Genomic DNA, 22,804 nt, shown 5'->3' with positions numbered 1-22,804 from the left:
CATCATACAATTAATTAATTTCCCTACATTTTGATACCTAATATGTGATAAAACCTTCACGCATTAATGAGCGAGACAAGTTTCAAATTTTACGTTATTCTTGTCATAGTCATCATTATCATCATCATCATCATCACCATCATCGCCATCATCGCCATCATCATCATCATCATCACCACCATTATCATCATCACCACCGCCACCACCACCGCCTTCATCATCATCACCATCATCACCATCATCATCATCATCATTATCATCACCATCATTATCCTCATCATCATCACCACCACCACCATCTTCTTCACCAGAATAAATTGCAATATCGAATACAATACCAATAATAAGTAATAAAGAAGGAAGAATTGCCAAAGATATTTCCTATACAAAGGTGGATATTTAATCATCCAATAAATATGTACACTGCAATATAATTGCAGAAATAACAGCTGGTTTCACAATGCATGTACTTATCAGTGATACAAAATGAAATTAGCCTTGTGATTGATATCATTTGTAAATTGTTGATTTGAATGACCCTTGACCTTGCCAGTTGAGAGGGCACATTGAAAGAAGAAAAGAATGTGTCTCTTCTTGCTCGAGGAGAAGCACAAGACTTGGAGAACTGGCATCAGTGATGATAAGGTGTTTTTTGCAACACAATGCAGACACTTTCTGGAACATAGACAATATATTGTTAAAAGCCCTGCATGGCAAAGCAGTCTTTGTAGAAAATAGGTGAATCAAAACAGCTGTGTCGTCCGTGCCTATGGACAAACAACATATTTGCAATTTTCCGTCAGCTCAGAATTTTATGACAATCGGCTGTCCCGGTTCGCCACAGTTCTTCGACAAAGACCTCTCAGCTGTTTATTGTGATTTGACAGACATTTTCAATAGATATACTTGCTATTGATGATAGTGATCACAGTGATGGTGAAGGTAGCATCGATACAGACCAATATGTTAATTTATCAATTATTATCCTGCAAGGTTGTCACAAGTCTATAGACAGGGAGGCATGTCCGTCTTACGCTCATTGGGCCTGAAACGAAGCGTGAACAAGTTCAAGCCCATCTACATGTATGTTGTACAATATTAAGCCTGAAAAGGCTTGACTCGGGGAGGCCTGAAGACATTTCCAAAGGCATTCCAAAGGCATTTCCAAAACTTGGCACATTCAACCACGCTCTCTATAACTTGCATCCAACTACACGCATCAGACCAGGGGGCCGTTTCATAAAGCTGTTCGTAAGATAAGAGCGACTTTAAGAACGACTGGTGAACCTTTCTTACGCGCTTAACCATCGCCAATGTATATACCCTTTACCACAAGAAAGGATCACCAGTCGTTCTTAAAGTCACTCTTAACTTACGAACAGCTTTATGAAACACCCACTGGTTCTCCACAGTATGCAATGGTGACAGTTTCCTTTGGTTTCTCATAAATTCTGATCCTTCAAAATCACCACAAGTCCTCTAGCCAGCTGCGCTGAAATACAACGCACCAGACCACAGTCTTTCTTTTTACCTAGCACTCAACTATCAAACAAGTTCTCTAGTCTGTAATGGTAGGCGCGTATCCAGCATCAGATCCTACAACGCATTTCAGGGGCCCAGTGGTCTGGGGACAATAGTGACTCTATTATGCTTGTGCATGGGCCCATATACTTTTTATTTCTTTGTCATAGTCGATGCTGGATATGCTTGTGTGTAATGGTGACACTGTCCTTGGATTTCTGATGAATTCAGATCCTGACAAGTTCCTCTGGCAAGCTGCATTGAAACTAAACACATCAAACCAAAGTCTTTCCAACTAGTAGCCAACTATCATACCAGTTCTCCACAGTCTGTTATGGTAACCATTTCCTTGGAATCCTGATGAATTCTGATCTTTCAAAATTCGAACAAGTCTGTGTAAAGAGTAGTAAATTGAAAGACAATGCACCAAATAAAAGTCTCTCTATTTAACTTGTATCCAAGTACCATACCAGTTCCCAAAGGTCTACTTCGTAGCATTTTCAATAGCTTTATTCTCACTCTTCAAAGTTCTCACAAGACTTAAAAGAATACTACAATGACACAGAGTGCATTAATCCAAGGTCTTTCTAACTAGTATCCAACTATCATACCAGTTCTCCACAGTCTGTAATGGTAACCGTTTCCCTAGGTTTGCCCGACTTGGTTCCAACCGATTCCATCTTTTTAACGACATTCATTCCGTCAATCACCTGTCCGAAGACGCAGTGTTTGCCATCCAACCTGAAAATGCAAATACAAAATATAAAGCGTGAAAAAAAATTATGTCCATCAGAAACGTCTAATTGTAAATGTTGTGATCATTTGCTAGTAGAATGATATTTCAGTAAAGTTTATCTCTGATTCATGCAATTAACAGTAATCAATTAGTAGGTTTGTTACATTACAAAAAATATTTCATATGAATGATATGAATGTATGTAGAAGAGAACAAAAATAACTTACATCAGACATCAGTCATAAATGTAAATATCCAGTGATAAAGAAGGCGAAAACAAGGGATATTATTATATAAGAACTAATTAAACCAATAATGAAACAACTTGCCACATATCACAGTGTCTGCAACTGCAATACCTGAGAGCCCTTCCCTCTTGGACAAGAGGAACAATCAACTAAGTACACCGATTAAAGGACAAGTCCACCCCAACAAAAACTTGATTTGAATAAAAAGAGAAAAATTCAACAAGCATAACACTGAAAATTTCATCAAAATCGGATGTAAAATAAGAAAGTTATGGCATTTTAAAGTTTCGCTTCATTTCACAAAACAGTTCTATGCACATTTCGGTTGGTATGCAAATGAGGAACTGATGACATCACTCACTAACTATTTCTTTTGTATTTTATTATATGAAATATGAAATATTTTCTTGTCATTGTCATGTGAAATGATGTTTCATTTCTCCCTGAACACGTGGAATTCCATTATTGTATCATTTTGTGCTTCAGGCAAGGAGGTCCTAATTGTCAAATTCGTAAAAATTGAAATATTGTATAATTCAAACAATAAAAACAAAAGAAATAGTGAGTGAGTGACATCATTGACTCTCTCATTTGGATGTAACTGGCTCGTTCATATAACTATTTTGTTAAAAATAAGCGAAACTTTGAAATGTCATAACTTTCTTATTTTACATCCGATTTTGATGAAATTTTCAGCATTGTGCTTGTCTGATTTTTCTCTATTGATTCAAATCAACATTTTTCTGAGGTGGACTTGACCTTTAATTTTACCAAGTAAAATAAATTTGAAAGTTGAATTAAAGTCTGATTTGGGTACGGTATGTGAAAACTGAAGCCCTAATTAGTTCCACCAATATATTGGTTTTGATATGTGTTTTTGTCGGCTGTTTTCATAATAGTCCTTGAGATAGATATATTGTGCAGCAGTTTTTCAGTCATTGACAAGCTAAGTTCTTGTTCGGAAGAGGTTTCGGTTTCAGTCAACTTTGTGGAATAGTTGTGGAAGGGGGACTCCTAATGAATACATCCCATGAGTTGATCTTACCATTCTGTCTTTTCTGTTGTCAAGAAGAACTGTGATCCATTGCTATTTGGACCCGAATTGGCCATGGAAAGCATTCCTGTAAAAGAGCAAACACAAAACATGTTTAATATAAATCAGCTTTAAGTCTAAAAGTTGAGGATTCTGGATTTGTTCCATCAATTTTGATTGATTTATTTTCAACATTACCACCTGTATAAAGCCAATTCCATGGAACAAATGACACACCTTGACTGGTTTACTCTAGTGAATTAGCTGAACACCATATAAAATGCATTGGCTGGATGTATGATTATTTGGCTGGAAACAAATGGACTTAACTTAGGACTGAAACCAGCCACAGTGAGATTTTTAAAAAATCGACCCAAGATCAAGCCACTCAAATTGTTACTAACTGCCTAAAATACTCACCTGGACCTGTGTGTTTCAGTACAAAGTTTTCATCAGCGAATTTCTTGCCGTAGATAGACTTGCCACCGGTTCCATTATGGTTGGTGAAATCTCCTCCCTGACACATCTATATGTCACAGGTAAAAGGTCAAGGGTCATATCTCAAGAAAATGCCACTTGTTGTACCAATCAAAAAAATTTACATCTGTGTATTACTACTCTCATACTCCTCTCTTCTGTCCTCATCTACCCCCCCCGTCTTCCCTTACTCTATTGTATCTCCTTTCCCCATTTTCTACCCTGGTCATCCTTTCCTTAATCTGCCACGTTACCCAAAGTGTTTGTGTTTTTATTTGTAAATAATATATTGATAACGAAACGTCGTCAACCCTCTAACAGTTTCAACTGCTTTGCGAGACAACTGATCAATCAAACTTTATGTTTGATTGCTATATCATGTTATCATTTTATCATATTTTGTAAATCAAATGCAATTCAGCCTACCGGTAAATGGCGGCGATATGTGGACATCTTAATAAAACCCTAAATCTTAAATTAGTTCAAACAGAATTCAATAAAATGACCACCCAAGCGTTTGTGTGAATACATACAGAAAGATGTGGCAAATTATTCTGGTAGAAAATTTGTAATTGCTAACAAATTAACAAAATAGGCATGGAAATCTATCAAAATGTCTGGCAATCTTTCCAAGCATTAAAAATGCAATGTCCTTCATGTGCTTATATCAGGGGTATGAGTGATCCAAAATAAAAGGAGTTGATAAAAAGCTAAAAGAGTTAAAAAAACGAAAGAAAATGAACGAGCTCCAATAGTGTTGCAATTAATCACTAAATGGCAATAGAAAATCACGATCATTGCTGCATGCAGATTGTCAGTGGGCTAATGAAAAGGATACAAATTGGGGGATGATCCGATGAAAAACACTGCCCTTGTAGCCATAGCCCTTCTCATGGGTGCACAAACAGCGGAAATTCTCTGAAACATAAAAGGAAATAAAGTTGATACATGGGAAATATCAAAAGTGTATCGTTGCCTTACTATTATAGCCCTTCTCATGGGTGCACAAACAGCGGAAATTCTCTGAAACATAAAAGGAAATAAAGTTGATACATGGGAAATATCAAAAGTGTGTCATTGCCTTACTATTATAGCCCTTCTCATGGGTGCACAAACAGCGGAAATTCTCTGAAACATAAAAGGAAATAAAGTTGATACATGGGAAATATCAAAAGTGTGTCATTGCCTTACTATTATAGCCCTTCTCATGGGTGCACAAACAGCGGAAATTCTCTGAAACATAAAAGGAAATAAAGTTGATACATGGGAAATATCAAAAGTGTATCATTGCCTTACTATTATAGTCCTTCTCATGGGTGCACAAACAGCGGAAATTCTCTAAAACATAAAAGGAAATAAAGTTGATACATGGGAAATATCAAAAGTGTATCATTGCCTTACTATTATAGCCCTTCTCATGGGTGCACAAACAGCGGAAATTCTCTGAAACATAAAAGGAAATAAAGTTGATACATGGGAAATATCAAAAGTGTGTCATTGCCTTACTATTATAGCCCTTCTCATGGGTGCACAAACAGCGGAAATTCTCTGAAACATAAAAGGAAATAAAGTTGATACATGGGAAATATCAAAAGTGTGTCATTGCCTTACTATTATAGCCCTTCTCATGGGTGCACAAACAGCGGAAATTCTCTGAAACATAAAAGGAAATAAAGTTGATACATGGGAAATATCAAAAGTGTATCATTGCCTTACTATTACCTGCAGTCACTGGGGTAACCTCAGCTCTATGTTGCATTGCGAAATGAACTGCTATTTTTTCAAACCATCTATCCATTACATTGGATAATTTTCACTAATTCCGAAATAAAATTGCTGCTTTTCTTCCAAATTGCTACTCAAGTGGGATAATTAGTACTATTACCTAACTAAAAGTGTATTATTACTTTACTATTACCTGCAGCCATTGGTGTGACATCAGCTATATAAAGTTGAATTTTAATAAAACCTGATGTTTTTCTTCCAAACATCTATGAAAGTGGGATAATTCTTAATATTACATGACCTATATAGATACTTATGCGCGATTGGTCAACATACCGTCACGTGACCATCGTAACAAGGATGATTATCGGTATCTTTCCCAATATGACGTAAAATACGTCATACCTCGGAATATAACGCTGTGATTACGTCATACCTCGTGATATAACGCAGTTATATTCCGAGGTATGACGTCACATGAGCATATAATCGCGCTGCATTCGCGCAGCGCAGCGCGAAATTGAAAGAAACAAAATTTTGTTTGTCAAAATGGCTGCTTCAGCGAGTCGATTCGCATCGCTTGGTGAGGAACAATTGGAGGAAATCATTGATCAAAAAGATGCCCGTTCAACTAAAAGGGTTATTACTTTGGCGGAGAATGTTCTCAAAGCTTACTGTGAACACAAAGGATTTACAATTCAGGATACAATCACATCAGCTGAGCTGAGCAATTTTCTTCGATCTTTTTATGCGGAGGTGCGTAGATCAAACGGTGAACTGTACAGTAAACGTTCGATGATAACGCTACGATATGGACTGCAGCGACATTTCAGCAAACTTGGATTCAACGTCGTGAATGACCCGGAATTCAGAGAAGCAAATGACATGTTTCATGCTGTTCTTGTAAAGCTGAAGAAGGAAGGAAAAGGATCTGTTGATCACAAGGAACCGATCACATAAGATGATTTTTTGAAAATTAAATCATCTTCCGCAACTGATGTGAACACACCGAGAGGACTTCAAAAAAAAGTTTTCATGGACATTATGATGCATCTGTGCAACCGTGGGAGAGAAAACTTGCGGAATTTTTCCAAGAAAGATTTCGTCGTCGTAAAGGATTCTACAAATGAGAAATATGTCTACCTCGCCACTGATAAATTAACAAAAAATCACCGTGGAGAATCACTGGACGACTCACGAAGTCAACAAGGAAGGATGTATCAAACTCATAAGCCGGACTGTCCCGTTGAAACTTTTGAACTGTATGTTTCTCATCTAAATCCTGCATGTGATGATTTTTTTCAGCGTCCGAAGATAGGTGTAGAAAGAAATCAACAAGTGTGGTATTATAATTCCCCCGCAGGCAAGAATACTTTGGGTGATAAAATGAAAAAAATATCACTTGAAGCCAACACATCAAAGGTGTACACAAATCATTGCTTACGTGCAACGTCAATCCACGTCCTGGATGCTGGTGGATTTGAAGCGAGACACATCATGTCCGTATCCGGACACAAGTCGGAAAGTAGTATCAAACACTACTCTTATGTTGATGAAGCTAAAAAAAGATGCATGAGCAGATGCCTGTCATCTATGGGTGATGGAACAGCTGGTCCATCGACACAGACGAGGCCTACAGCACCGTCCACTTCTCGCATTCATCCTACTCCTAGACCTAGTACTGCTACTAGGCCTACTAGTCCAGGACCAGGTCCAGGACCAGAACAAAATCCTACAGCTCTTGTGCCAGCAGCAAACACCGAAGATGCATCGTCACAAAGTTCACAGTCTCAGTCTTCACCTCAAATAAATGTTGTCTCGAACAAATTAGCCTTGGACAAGAAGCGGCAGTACAATTTCTACAATTGTACGGTCAATTTTTACAACTAACATTGACTAGGCCTAGATACTACAGCGGCATCTAGATTCTAGATAGAGACTAGACTCAACATTGTGTTTACTTTTAAAGCGTTGGAATTTTAGCATGTTCAACTTGTTGGTGTTTGGAAATATTTTATCACGTTTTTTCGGATTTCTTAACATCTAGTGCACTGGAACTACAATATTGGTGAGTCAGTACAATTTTCTACCTATCTTGTAATATGCATCTATACAGGTCATTGTAATATAACAGATATTGACTTTATCCTTCGGGAACAATATAACATTTCATTTCCCTTGGGTAGTTATATTTTTGTCTTGGGAACTATATTTTTCCTCAGCGCTATGCGCTTCGGAAAAATATAATATCCCTCGACAAAAATATAACTCCCCTCGAGGATCTCAAATGTTATATTTCCCCTCTAGGCAGTCAATATCTGTATACTATTACCTTACTTAAAAGTGCATTATTAGTTTACTATTACCTGCAGCCAGTGTTGTGATATCAGCTTGAGGGTGTAATATAATATGACCTCCTGCTTTCCTTCAAAACATCCATCAAAGTGAGATAATTCTTACTATCACCTTTAAAAGTGCATTATTAGTTTACTATTACCTGCAGCCAGAGGTGTGATATCAGGGCCCCGTCTTACAAAGAGTTACGATTGATCCAATCAATCATAACTCTATGGAAATCCATCAGTGTCATAATTTTTTTCTACAGGAAATTTGAACAATGTCCTTTATACAAACAAAGAGAAGCACAGTGAATTTCCAAGGAAACAATGCTTGAACATACATGTACATCACAGAAAATATTTTGAACAAATATGCATAATCGATATTGACATTGCTGGCCATCCACAGTTGTTACTGATCGCATCAATCTCAATTCTTTGTAAGACTGGGCCCAGCTCTACGCTCCATTGTGTAATGACCAGCTATTTTTTCAACCATCTATCCATTTGATTGGATAATTACTACTAACACCCTACTTAAAGTGCATTATTTCTTTACTATTACCAGCTGTCATTGGTGTGACATCAGCTCTAAGCTGTATTTTAATAAGATCTGCTGCTTTTCTTCCAAGTATCTACTCAAGTGGGATAATTCGTACTATTACCTAACTAAAAGTGCATTATTACTTTCCTATTACCTGCAGTCATTGGTGTGACATCAGCTCTAAGTTGTACTGTGATACGACCTGCTGCTTTACTTCCAAATATCTACCAAAGTGGGATAATTTTTACTATTACCTTACTAAAAGTGCATTATTACTTTCCTATTACCTGCAGTCATCGGTGTGACATCAGCTCTAAGTTGTATTGTGATACGACCTGCTGCTTTACTTCCTATCTTGATATCAAAGAACACTTGAGGGTTGGCCTTGGATTTCTTAGATGGTGGTTCAGCAGTCTGTATGTGAAAAGAAATCGGACAAAAATAATCAAGACGACCAGGGAAAAAATTATATCTGGGGGCTACTTTTCACAATCTAATGCCTAATTTTGAAACATTGGACAGGTTTTAAGATTAGATTGAATGGATATTTTGCTGGGCTCTTTTTTTTACTTTTAAGGGCTATTTTGAGCATTTCAGAGCCACTGTGTAATATTTTCCCCTGAAAGCTACACATTTTTATGATTGATAAGCATGCTGGATGATAGTAGAATGCTGTGAGTCTTGTCAACATGTTGAGCACTATGTTAAGAGGGAAAATGTGTGTCATTGGTTATAGTGAAATTGAATTGCGATCACAAGGTTAAGATCATTCTCCTCAGATTAAAACAAAATATCCTTTATTGTTTTTAGGGTGTCTGTGTACAGGGAAACATTTCAAAATAAGTGTTTGATTTCCCTATTTTTAAGAAAAAAAGGCCCCCAATATAAAGTACATGTCCAAAAAGTTGTGAAAATCCTTTATACAGAAAAAAAATATCAGAATTTGTTTTTCAATGGTACCCCCCAATTTTTTTTCTCAAATGTTTGATTTTTCATATTTTATTCTTGATACAAATGATTGAAAAGTGACTTGTTTTTCTGTTAAAAACAATAAAATCAGAATGACAAACTATCTGACATTACCTTGATTGGTTTGAAGGGTGTTGCCCCAAACAAGTACCCCCATTCACTGAAAAGTAATAATTTCTATAAGATATGACATTATTGTAAACAGTTAAAATACCTCTCCTGCATTCTCCGCTGATCGCTTTGTTGCCGTGGCGTCATCATCATCACCTCCGACCACTCCCCCTTCCTCTTTCTTCAAAGTGGCACCGGCATACTTCTTCAACCAGGTATCGTCAGACCATACTGAGCGATGGAAAAGACAAGAGATGATAGCAGATAAGGAAAGAGAAAAAGGACAAGAAAAAAAAGAGGTGAGAAAATTAAGAGGAAAGAGTGGAGATGGGGCAGGAAGAGAAAGACAGGAGAAATATGACAGGGAAAGATGATGAGATAGAAAAGAAGGAGATGGATGGGAAGGACAAGAAGGGGCAGAAAGGGGAGACAAAGAATGAGAAAGGAAAGAAAAAAGGGGGAATGAGAAGAAAAAGGAGGAAATACATTTATTTGGCTTTCATGTAAAATAATTTTTGGTTGCCTTGTAACAAGAACCTTGATTACTTGCGAACTAGAACCAACTTCATAGTGTGGTCAGGGCCCAGTAACATAATGCTTTGTGATCGATTGAAAGGATGACTTTTATGATTGATGGTACACAATGATCAATACACACAAATGTCAAAATGAGTCTCACAATCAATCGCTAATCCCTATGTTATGGGGCCCAGATGCTGGAAGATCAGTCAGTCAGTATCCAGCTAAATGAGTCACCTGCTCAACATTGAACACATTCTTGCACTTTCTTATCCACCCATAAATGTCACCTAAATTCAATAAAATATCTCCATTCTAGCTATTTTCACTCCAGGGGAAGCATTTCATCAACACTTTTTGTCCTACAAGTCGTCCGATCTGACAACCTTCCTTGATTCTGATATGGCTGAGAAGTCCATTTCTTATAGTTATAGTAGTGTCAGAAAAAACTTACTTTGTAGGATGAAATCTCTGACCTTATAATGTAATACTGTCCTTTCATGAAATGCTTTCCTGGTGATACTTAATAAGTCTGCTTATCATAATAAATCAACTTTTGCTTGTCATGGTATGTATTACTCTTTTAGAATGACTAATTTTTAGCATTATCTTACCGGCTTTGGCGGACCCATCCTTGATTTTCATTGGCTTGGCAAGGTTGACGCGGATTGTACGGCCAAATAGTTCAGAGTCATTCTGAGATAGATAGATAGAGAGAGAGAGAGAAAGAGAGTGAGAGAGCGAGATAGATGGAGAGATATCATATGGCAACATTGCATGAGACAAAGCTATAAAATACTGTAATCTGGCAAAATGTAAAAAAAATCATACAATGTGATGATCAAATCATCTTTAAACAAGTATACACCAATATGGGTCAATGCCCCAAAATGATCCCTCAAAATTAATTATCCTACTCAATCTTTCCAGACAATCAATGATAACATGCGAAAATGATCGCAGATTTACAAATGCTTTCATCTTCCTTCTGTAATCTTCTTCTTTTTCTTCTTGTTGTTGGATCTTCTTCCTTTCTTCTCTCTTCTTTCTTTTCCTCCTTCTTCCTTCCCTTTTTTCTCTCCTTTCTGTTTCAACAATGAACAGTTAAAATATAATCTCTGATCACCTACCATGTTATCGATTGCAGCTGCGCAGTCCTGCATGGAAAGAATAAACAAAACAATTACTGTAAATTATCATCAGGTCAGAAATTTTTAACAGACATGAAATATCAAAATATATATCAAGGGATTGATCACTCAATTAAAAAAAAATAGATGTGAAAGTATTTCACAATCTTGCCAAAAGTCTTATTTACAGAAATTATTTTCTCAACTTAACTTTCACAGGAGTTGAGATTGAAAAATATGAAATGAAAACAACAGAGATATTTCCAAATGACATAAAAATTATTTACTGTTCCTTCTTGGAACATAAAAAAAAAACAACAACCGTACCTCTTCTCGTAAAAAAATAATACGTGAACGATTGATCCTCATTTCTCAAGTTTGCTGAAAGTAACATTTTTTCTCCTTCAAGATATCATTACTTCCCCATACAAGATAGCTTTATTTGTTGAAACTCAATCAAAAGTAAACTTTGTCTCTGCATCCACCGCCTGGGTCCCATTTCGTCAGGTTCTCTGAACTTTAAAAAATTCGCACACATTATTATTCTTTTTAAAATTGATATACTGGTAATTCTATAAATATACACATATCCCTCTGAATCACTTTAAGCTGAACTAACACTACACTTGGTTCAAATTCCTCAGTTTACCAATAAATAATTCTGAATAAAAAACAATGTTGCTATTATTCGTTTTGGGCCTATTTCATGCCATAGTAGTTCCCTCAGTAGACGCTTGGTGGTGGAAACTCAAAGGTAGGGGAGATCGGGTTAGTTGGAACACGGGGTAAGTTGAAACATTGTATGCCTGTAAAATAAATACTGCCCTAAATTTTAATACAAGAGTGTTGTATAATTAATAGCAATAACTTGAGGGCAGTATTGAATAAATTTGTTTAACAGGATTTGAAGAAAATTACAATGTTTCAACTTACCCCATGTTCCAACTAACCCCAGTCTCCCCTAGAGAAAATACCTACAGGAGCTTTACCTCGGCAAACTCAAACTCTACAAAAGCAAAACCTCTGTGCTTTTCAGTCTCATAGTCCAGGGGGATTTGTATGTCCATGATATCACCAAAAGGAATGAAGGCTGCATGAAGGGTCTTCTCTGTTACCTCTTCTGCCAATCCTCCTAGAATCGGAAGAAATGATAGTTGATACATGATTAACAAATTGCTTTTGGGTTTGGAAAGTAGCCTTATCACAACTAATCTTATATCGGATTGGTTGGTTTTATACCAGGTTGCGGTTTAATAATGCTGTTTGTAAGATACGAATGACTTTACGCACGACCGGTGATCCTTTCTTATGCTATGTAATATCTCTATGTAATTACATAGAGATACTATCTCTATGTAAGTTATTACATAAAAAATATGTTCCAGTCATTCGGTCGTAACTGTACGAACAGCTTTATGAAAAACCCAACTGATCTACAGGAAAAATACGGTTGTTTCTGCAGCCAAGTTTCCATGAATCCAGGTCAATCTTGTATGTTGTCTGCCTTTCTAGGGAATTCAATTTCTGATTCTGTTGTCTGTGCCTGTGTGCTGTAACAATGCAGTGAAAAAGTCGCTGTTTCCATGGTGGACATAATGCAATGAAGACCAAAACTTGTCTACATTTGTCTTGAAGCTATTTACAAGTTGATGCTGTAATACATTGTAAATGGTTTTTTATCATGACTCTTTCCTTTCTACCCTTCCACCTTCACTGTCTCCCTTTCTTTCTGTTTCTCTCTATAACTTATGCGTATGCATATGTATTTATTTATTTATTTGTTTCTGCATGTCATGATAATTTACATAGTGTAACCATCACAAAATTGATTACATTGAGTTTTACATAATAATAATGTATAATTATGATGATTATCATAACATTAACATAACTGATTATAACAAGGTTGCAGACATGCAGTGGTATGACAAAATAAGCAGATGCTTGAGCTGTTGTCAGACCTTTGAATATATGAAATGCATACATAAAGATAAAAACAATACTGAAAAGTCAAAACTAGTGATTACTCAAAGAAGGGAAAGAAAAAGAAAAACAAAACAAAGAAAACTAAATAAACAAATTATTATGTTCCACAACTATTTATAAATATTTACAAGGAGTGTATGAGGCGTAATAATACTTGAAATCATATCAATCCTTAAGTTTAAAATGTACAGTACAACAAAATGTGTCTTGCTAAAGAAATTACATCTTAGAGACAAGTATGCGTTTTACCGCATTTTTGAAGGAATGCACTGATAATATATTCCTAATACTAGTAGGTATCGAATTCCAAACATCAGGTCCATAATTTCTGACAGGTTTGTGAGCCAACAGTGTGCGAGGGTTATACAAATGCATATTAGATGCTTGTCTTGTGTGGTAGGTATGGATAGTATTATTTTGTTGAAACATATTGGAAAAGCAGGTAGGTAACATTTTGGCATTAAACCGATACATAAAAAGGGAAGTTTGAAGAAAATGGACATCATCAACAGTAAGACATTGCAGCTTTATAAAGAGAGGGCGTGTATGATCACGGTAACCAACTCCAGCACAAATGCGAATTGCTTTCTTTTGCAACAAAAGAATTGGGTTTGTGACACTTGTTGATGTTGCCCAAAGAATATTGCAATATGACACATAAGGTAGAATAAGAGTATTGTACAACATGTAAAGTATTTTATAAGGTACAAGGTACTTAACTTGGTTTACTGATGTGTTTCATGTGATCATTCCAGTTAAGTTGATCATTGATATAGACCCCAAGGAACCTCGTAGATGTCTGTCTTTCCAGCAAAGCATTGTCAAGTTTCAATCTTAAATCATGATCAGCACATGACTTTCTGCCTTTAAAGTGTACATAATTAGTCTTTCTAACATTCAGTGATAACATATTACTTCGAAACCAATTAGATAATTTCGGAAGTTCGACATTAATGGTGTTTTCTAAGATATCAATATCACGGTGTGATAGGAAAACACTTGTGTCATCAGCAAATAATATATAATTCAATGTGTTTGATACCAAACAAATATCATTAATATAAATCAGAAATAATAATGGACCCAATATAGAACCTTGCGGCACACCGCACCTCATAACTGATATACCAGAATTAGAATAGTTATAGCATGTGTATTGTCTTCTATTTGAAAGATAACTAGTAAACCAATTTAGGGCAACGCCCCTTACTCCCATATGTTGGAGTTTATAAAGCAGTATTGAGTGGTCAAGGGTGTCAAATGCCTTGCTCAGGTCCATAAATACACCAATAACGTGCTCACGATTAGCCAGAGAACTAGATACATAGTCATAAAATTTCAACAACGCAAGGTCTGTTGAGTGAGACCTGCGAAATCCAAATTGGTTGGGATTAAGTAGGTGGTTTTTGTCAAGAAAGGCAATCAGTCTATTATAAACAATTCTTTCTAGTATTTTTGAGCAACTAGGCAAAATTGAGATTGGTCTATAATTGCTTATAACGGTCATGCTTTGCTTTTCATGAACAGGAATAACCTTGGCTAGTTTAAGAGAGGAAGGGAATACACCAGTTAAAATGGACAGATTACAGATATGCAGTAAAGGAGTTAGGACTGAGCCAATTATTTGTTTTAACAATTCTGAACTTATTTCATCATGCCCAGATGACCTACTATTTTTAAGAGACTTAACAATGTTTAATATCTCAAGATGATCAGCTGGCTTAAGGAATATAGATGATTCGGACCTGTCTTGTAAATATTCTTTGTAATTTCTACGGGAGTTGCTTGGTCAGGCCCAATGTTCACAAAGTAGCTGTTGAATCCATTTGCAATGTCATTATCAGAAGTAAACTCTTTATCCTTATGGACAAATTTTGTGGCAAGTTCTGACTTATTTCGCTTACATAATATATCTCTAACAACATTCCATGTCAAGGGCATGTTACCTCGAGCATTCTCAAACTGTCTAGAATAGTGCAAACTCCGTGATGACCGTATAATAGAAGTAAGCTTATTTCGGTACTTTTTGTATTTTTCAACGTGCTCTTGTGAAGGTTTCTTTACACTCTTTTTATATAAGACATTTCTTCTTTTGATAGATTGTAGTATACCTTTTGTAATCCATGGCCATTTTCCTGTACTTCTATTATTTATTCTAACAAGTGGAATAGTCTTGTCCAAATGGTGATGAAAAATTTTACTAAATGATTCATAAGCCTGTTCAACATCATGACATTCCAATACATCCTCCCAATTATCTTCCTGACAAGCATCCCTCAAGCTAGAAATATTGCTTTCAGTAAATTTGCGCTTTAGTATAACTTTGGCCTTATTGTATTTGTTGGAATGAATATCATAAAGCATGCAGAAGATTGGAAGATGATCAGAAATCTCACTAAAAAATAAACCTGATTGGGAATAACCTTTGGTAGTTTTCACGAAAATGTTATCAAGAAGTGTTGATGACCTGTCAGTTATTCTTGTTGGCTTGTTAATCATTGCACAAAGAGCTTTAGACTCGAGAATAGTTTGGAAACGGAGAGTGTTTGCATTTTCTGTCAATACATCAACATTGAAGTCACCCATAATGCAAACTGATTTACCAGATGCATTTATATCAGTCAATAATAACTCAATACCTGTGAGAAAATTATCAATATCAGTTTGAGGGGGTCTATACACTATACATACAATCATGTTCTTATCAGAGGGTAAGTCTACTTCAATACACAAGATTTCAGCACTTTGATTTTGGAGGGAAAGATCTTCCCTGAGTTTGAAAGAGATCTTATTAGACACATAAAAGAGAATACCCCCACCACGGCCAATTGATCTATCTTTCCTTACTATCTGGTTACCATCAATCAGAAATAATGGTGGTGAATGAGCACTCAACCACGTCTCTGTAACACCTATTATAGAGCAATTAAATTTTAGAGATGATAGCAACATATTTAGGTTTTCAAAGCTTTTAGAGAGACTTCTTGCATTGCAGTGCAAGAAGCTTAAGTAATGAGATTGTTGCTTCCCAGTAGGTGGGTTAAACTCATTTGGAATATAGTACATGTACCTACAATCAATATCTTGTTGTAAATGATAATCATCCAACATCATTTAAACATGGAAATAGTAGTCAACACCTCACACTGTACAGGCTTAGCAATGCTAATGGACTCAAGTACAGACATGATATAACAAAAGACATAAATGTAAGACAAGAAAAACTGTCTACTTATTAACATATATACGAGGTTTAAAGTGAAGAACATGGCAAACGATAGACACGAGGCCATGCCCACTCCTGCAACAAAGTTCAGTTACAACAGGAATAAATAAATGAAAAAGAGGAAGATTATGGCAACCTCTCCTGTGACAAGTATCAATATAGCTGTGTGTGTGTGTGTGTGAGAGAGAGACCGGAGAGAGAGGAAGAGAGAGAGAGGAAAGGGGGGAGGGAGGGAAAGAGGAATAGAGAGGGGGAGAGAGTTGGAGAGAGGGAGTTGGAGAGTTTCTCTGATGAGAACAATGGTTCATTTCTTGTGCTGGTTTTCCTAGAAGATGATAATGTGCTCAAATCTGCTGTGTGGTTTTAATCCCATGGGTAAATAAATCATCCTCTCCAACATGTCCAAGGCAGAGTAATTCAGAACTGGCATAACTAAAGGTTTAAAGCTGCACTACATGTGGTAACTTAAGAAGTAAAGTAAGGGACTCCTTTCTCGTTTCTCCACTGCCCAGCATAGAAACGCAGTTTTGTCCCCTTCTGATACAACTCCTCCACCTCCTTTCGGTGCTTACTTTTCACCTCTAAGTCCATCCTTGTGAGATCGTTGGTCAGGTAATATTTCTCTGTCTTGAGAGCTTCTCTAGATGTATGTGTGTTTTCTTGTTACATATGTATTTTTAATGTATAATTTGTATTATGTTATGATGTATAATCTGTATTATTATGTTTATGTCAAATGTTTATGTTGGGACCCTGCTTACAAGCACTGTGCTTATTAACCCTATCTAGGCCGGGGGGGGGCCTTGGAGGCCTCCCCTCAACGAACCGCGCGATATTTTCGCTGTGCGAATTTTCGGCGCGATCACGCATTCGACGGCCGAGATCTTAGGGGGGGCCCGGGAGGCCCCCCCCCCGGCCATAGGAACTCCCAAAATACCCCGGCCTAGATAGGGTTAAGGGTATCCCTCCATTTTTAAACAATATGTATCTGTATTTTATGTCATATTTTTATGTACACTTATTTTCAAAGATGGTAAAAAAATTGAAATTGAAAAACTACTTCAGATGGTGGAGAATTCCAGTCGCTGACCACTCTAACACTGAAAGTTTTCTGTCGTATACTCAGTCTACTCCTTTCCATAAACAGCTTGTATGGATGGCCAGGCGTTGCTTGAGTGGTGGCTAAGGTGAAGAAGAGATCTCTATTCACATCATCAATGCCATAAATTATCTTATAGGTTTGTATCATGTCACCTCATTGTAGTCTGTACTTGATTGAAGGTACTTTCAGAGCACAAAGCCTTCTACCATAGTCCATTTCCTTCAGGGTTGGTGCTAATTTGGTAACTTGTCGCTGGACTTTCTAAACAGCCTACAAGTCAGAAGCATATCTCGGGAACCATATTCCTTTTGCGTATTCCAGAATAGGTCTCACAATTAACTTGTATAACCTCTTGATAACGTTTTTATCCCTGTACAAGAAAGTGCGTTGAATTGTGGCGAGCACACGATTTGCTTTCAAGACTGCTTTGGCAACTTGGGAATGGAATTTGAGAATGACTCCCAAGTCTCTTTCCTCTAAAGTTGTTCCAGCATGTCTCCATATATCACTTGTTCACTGCAACCATCCTGCCTGTGGGGAATCCACAGGTAGGACTATGGTATGCCAATGCTGTACATAGCACACACTTGAAAAAAATCATTAAAATATCACTTTGTGACCAAAATTACTTATTTCCATACAGTTGCAATCTATTTTTCATTAGTTACTTGGGAATAATTTTTGTATTCACCGGAGGGCTCAACAACTTGAATTTTGGGCATATTTTTGTGTACGCCCTCTATTGGTGGAAAGTAACATGGCAAGACAATTTTCATTTTTCAATCTCTATTATTAATTCAGAAAAAAATAATTCAAAGAATTAAATTTACACGAGAGCCAAGTTATATGATGAATAGCAGTAATGAAAACTGAGAGTGTAAGAAAATCAAGCATTTGTTTCATAGAAAAAGAGAAAATAAGCCAAACATTGCCACCCTTATTTTGCCACACATGGAGATGTAACTGAGAACAAGGTTATATCATAACCTTGTTCATTGAATGAGTGCCATCTATCATCATCATCATCAGTGTACGGAAGAAGGCAAGCCTGTCGAGACTTCTGACCGTTCCTTCTGATAGTACTTGTCCCAACATGACTATTTTGAATGTCTTGTACATGACATGCATGCATGTTGCACGGAGGGTGGATGGATATTTTTTTTTTTTTTTTTTTTAGGGGAGAACTTGATGATGGCAAGACCAATTTTTGTCCAGCCTATATCCAGCCTTTTGTCCAGCCTATTTTTGTCCAGCCTCAACGTCTTTCGGATGGTGACGTTAAAGGTCGGTCCCAGACGTGAATAATCATTTCTGATCAATACATGTCTGACAAAACTCAAACACACACACATGTTTGAAAGAGTCAATAGATGGTGCCGATACAACAGATGACGGAAGATTATTCCATAGGTGATATTGATAATGACTCTGATGACCTACATGTATATGATCTGCACTTTGTGAAATTAAACTGAAGCTGCCACTTTTTGGACCAGTCAGTTAGATTGTCCTGGGCCTGTCTTACAAAGAGTTATGAGTGATCCAATCAATTGTAACTCTATGAAAATCCATCAGTGACATGATTTTTTCTACAGGAAATGTGCAAAATGTCCTTTGTAAACAAAGGAGAACACACTGAACTGTCAAGAAAACAACAGAATTTATGAACGTACATTCATATCTAGAATTTTTTTGAGCAAATGTGCATTGTTTGTGTTGACTTTGCTGGCTTTCCATAGTTGCAATTGATCGGATCAGACGTAACTTTTTGTAAGATAGGGCCCAGGGGCCAGTTGCAGAAAGAGTTGCGTTTAAACGCAAGTCAAAATATCAATCGTAAGTCCGAAATGCATGCTGTTGATTGGTAGAAAATTAAGTTGCGCGTGATTTTTAGAGTTACGATTGATTGCAACTCTTTCTGCAACAGGCCCCTGGTCTGCTTGCAGCCTGTCAGTCATCCTCAAATCTGATCTCTCTAAACAGTTTAGTGCCATCTGCATATATCTTGTATTTTACTTTCAAATAAAGAAAATCAACATTAACATCCTAGATTACATCAGTAGAAATTGTTGTTCTTGTTTTGCTGGCAGTGCTACACAGTTCAGTTTCTAGTAGTTGGAAGTAAATATGCATTTTATTTATTAATTTCTTAAATAATTAGCTGCCGATTTCAAAATATCACATTCGGATGCGATGTGCGCAAGGTACCGGGTCCGGTCCAAGCTCGGACCCTTGCGCATGATATGATGTTTTGAAATCGGCAGCGAATTATTTATCCATGTGAGGATCTTTATGTTGGCTCTATATCACCAATTTTGAGACTGATAGAAGCATGGAAAAGAAGTGAAACTTTGTGTAAAGTAAACTAAGAATATTAATTTTAATTGTATTTAAAGGTCGTGATGTTGCATAAATTTTATAAAATCCCACTTTTGTCACTCAGAATACCAGATCAAGTTCACGGTCTCGAAGTTCAGGTAAGTAGAGCGTAGTGTAGCGGTAGTGAAGTGGAGTGAAGTGGAGTGAAGTGGAGTGAGCCTACGAAATTCACTTCAGGTAGATCTAGGCTTACGTGAGCCACATTGAATTCATGTCATTGATCGAAAAATCAGAAGTGGACGAGCCAGAAGTCACAATCTTTTGTTATTTTTGGTGGGGTGCATATGGAACTCCATCCCTTTGTTTAATTTTGAGCAAAGAAGTTTCTAATTTCTTACTTCGTCAATCATAATAGTTTTGGGGAGGATATCTTGACAAACTCACTCATTCAATGAACAAGGTTGACAAACTCAACTTTTTTTCAGGACAAGCAAACACACAAACCATCATATGGGACTACGGTACGTTAGTAGTACACACGTATTTATTCTCACTTACTCTATTATTGCCATTTCATAAGTAATGCAATTGAACTCAATAAAAAAATATAGAATTTCCTTCAATCAATAGCAAACATCAGTGGGAAATGGATTTGAAACTCACCAACGTAAGCGATTCTCTTGGTATTTGTTGACGACATGGCTGATCACGCTTGTTAAGGCCCTAAACCGTAAATTGCACCTAAACCGCAAATCGCCGCCTAAGCTTGTAGAAAAAAAGTATTTTTGAAACGAAGGACCTTGGATGAGTGGTTTCACTCCCCTGGTAACATTTAGTATTAAAGTTTGAAAATTTTTGAAAATAAGCTACTATTACTACTACTACTACCACTACTACTACTACTACTCCTACTCCTATACTACTACTACTACTACTACTACTACTACTACTACTACTACTACTACTACTACTACTACTCCTACTCCTACTACTACTCCTACTACTATACTACTACTAAAACTACTACTACTACTCTTACTGCTACTACTACTACTACTCTTACTGCTACTACTACTTCTACTATACTGCTACTCCTACTACTACTACTACTACTACTACTACTACTACTACTCCTACTACTACTCCTACTATACTACTACTAAAACTACTACTACTACTACTACTACTACTCCTACTCCTACTCCTACTACTACTACTAAAACTACTACTACTACTACTACTACTACTACTACTACTACTACTCCTACTCCTACTACTACTCCTACTACTACTACTAAAACTACTACTACTACTACTAAAACTACTACTACTCTTACTGCTACTACTACTTCTACTACTGCTACTCCTACTACTACTACTACTACTACTACTACTCCTACTCCTACTCCTACTACTACTCCTACTACTACTACTCCTACTCCTACTCCTACTACTACTCCTACTACTACTACTACTACTACTAAAACTACTACTACTACTACTACTACTACTCCTACTACTACTACTTCTACTACTGCTACTCCTACTACTACTACTACTACTACTACTACTAAAACTACTACTACTACTCTTACTGCTACTACTACTTCTACTACTGCTACTCCTACTACTACTACTACTACTACTATTTCGTACTGATTATGACTATAATAATATGAGTACATGGCTTCATTACCCTCGTAACATTTTGTATTAAAGTTTTAAAAAGATTATAATAAATATTAAAAAAAATATTTATAGCGATTCTTTCTTTATTTTCCGCCTTTCATTTCTTCCCTTTTTCTTTTCCTTTGCTTAAACCTACAGGCGTTAGATTATACTAGGGGAGAATTAGGGATACACAAAAAAAACACCAAAAAAAACAAACAAAAAAAAACGGCACTATGTACAGCCCAAGTTGCCCAACTCCCACCATAACCAAGAGTCCAAAACCAACAAACAAGAAGAACAATAATGATAGCCTTTTAGGGCCCCATGGGAGACCAACTTTATGTTGAATGAGCACCCTGGTAAAATATTTAAATAAATAAACAAATAAATACGTGTATCAACAAAGGGATCAACAACAACATTTCTCATAAAAATGAGATCAGCGCCCTAGTTCTAATTCCTCACTCTTCAACCTCTATCCTTCTGCGATTTATGTTTGCCGCCCTCTGTGTTCACGCCTCTTACGCGCACACGGTCCTTGTTAATATTCTACATGCTTAGGCGGCAATTTGCGGTTTAGGGCCTTAACACACGCTTGCTCGATTAATTGACTAGGAATGGTGTCGTATATAAATAAACACAAATCAAAAATATGAAACACAAAATGTTCGCAATTGCCAGTGACGTTCTGTAATGAATTCAATTCAATTCCATTCAATTCACTAAAATATTCCGACAAATTAATATTTAGCACATCACAGCATGATTTTGTTAAAGGCAAAGCCAAAACCAAAGTCAAAGGTACAGGTAACTACATTTGAAGTATAGAGTACCGAAGTGATGATGTAAAATAAAACTTTTTTTTGTGCATTACAGTTTTTTGATACCATTTTTTTTGGTATAGAGTGTATGATGAAAACGGGATGGAAATTAACCCCCGATGCCAAAATTTGGTGGGAATCGGTCCATCCATGCATGGGGGCCTCAGATATGACCACATCATGTGGTGTTCATAAGGTCCACATGAATACATAATTAGCCCCATTGAAGTTGACATATGGCCTGATTTCTGACTTTTAGAGCAAGGTCAATAATACATTGACTTTAATTGGGGCAAATCATGAGGCCATACCCTATTAATATAGGGC

At 36.7% G+C, this 22,804-nt stretch overlaps 1 protein-coding gene across 2 annotated transcripts; it reads right to left on the bottom strand.

The window, feature by feature from the left end:
* Positions 1 to 1,408: 1,408 nt before the first annotated feature.
* Positions 1,409 to 22,273, bottom strand: LOC121431329 (peptidyl-prolyl cis-trans isomerase E-like). 2 transcript variants are annotated; one of them, XM_041628864.1, is made up of 11 exons: positions 22,255 to 22,273; positions 20,649 to 20,700; positions 12,342 to 12,484; positions 11,353 to 11,379; positions 10,837 to 10,918; positions 9,807 to 9,934; positions 8,911 to 9,037; positions 4,854 to 4,933; positions 3,959 to 4,064; positions 3,551 to 3,626; positions 1,412 to 2,262 (listed from the first exon to the last, which is right to left on the bottom strand). In XM_041628864.1, exons 2-11 carry the CDS (start codon positions 20,683 to 20,685, stop codon positions 2,127 to 2,129), a joined length of 942 nt encoding a protein of 313 aa, XP_041484798.1. In that variant the 5' UTR covers positions 20,686 to 20,700; positions 22,255 to 22,273; the 3' UTR covers positions 1,412 to 2,126. The 2 variants fall into 2 exon arrangements, with proteins under 2 accessions (XP_041484799.1, XP_041484798.1); XM_041628865.1 differs by lacking the exon at positions 22,255 to 22,273 and having other exon boundaries at positions 1,409 to 2,262; positions 20,649 to 20,692.
* Between the last annotated feature and the right edge of the window lie 531 nt (positions 22,274 to 22,804).

Source organism: Lytechinus variegatus, chromosome 17 (genome assembly GCF_018143015.1).
Source record: "Lytechinus variegatus isolate NC3 chromosome 17, Lvar_3.0, whole genome shotgun sequence".
NCBI classification, from domain to species: domain Eukaryota; kingdom Metazoa; phylum Echinodermata; class Echinoidea; order Temnopleuroida; family Toxopneustidae; genus Lytechinus; species Lytechinus variegatus.
This window is presented reverse-complemented; position numbering and strand designations above follow the sequence as displayed.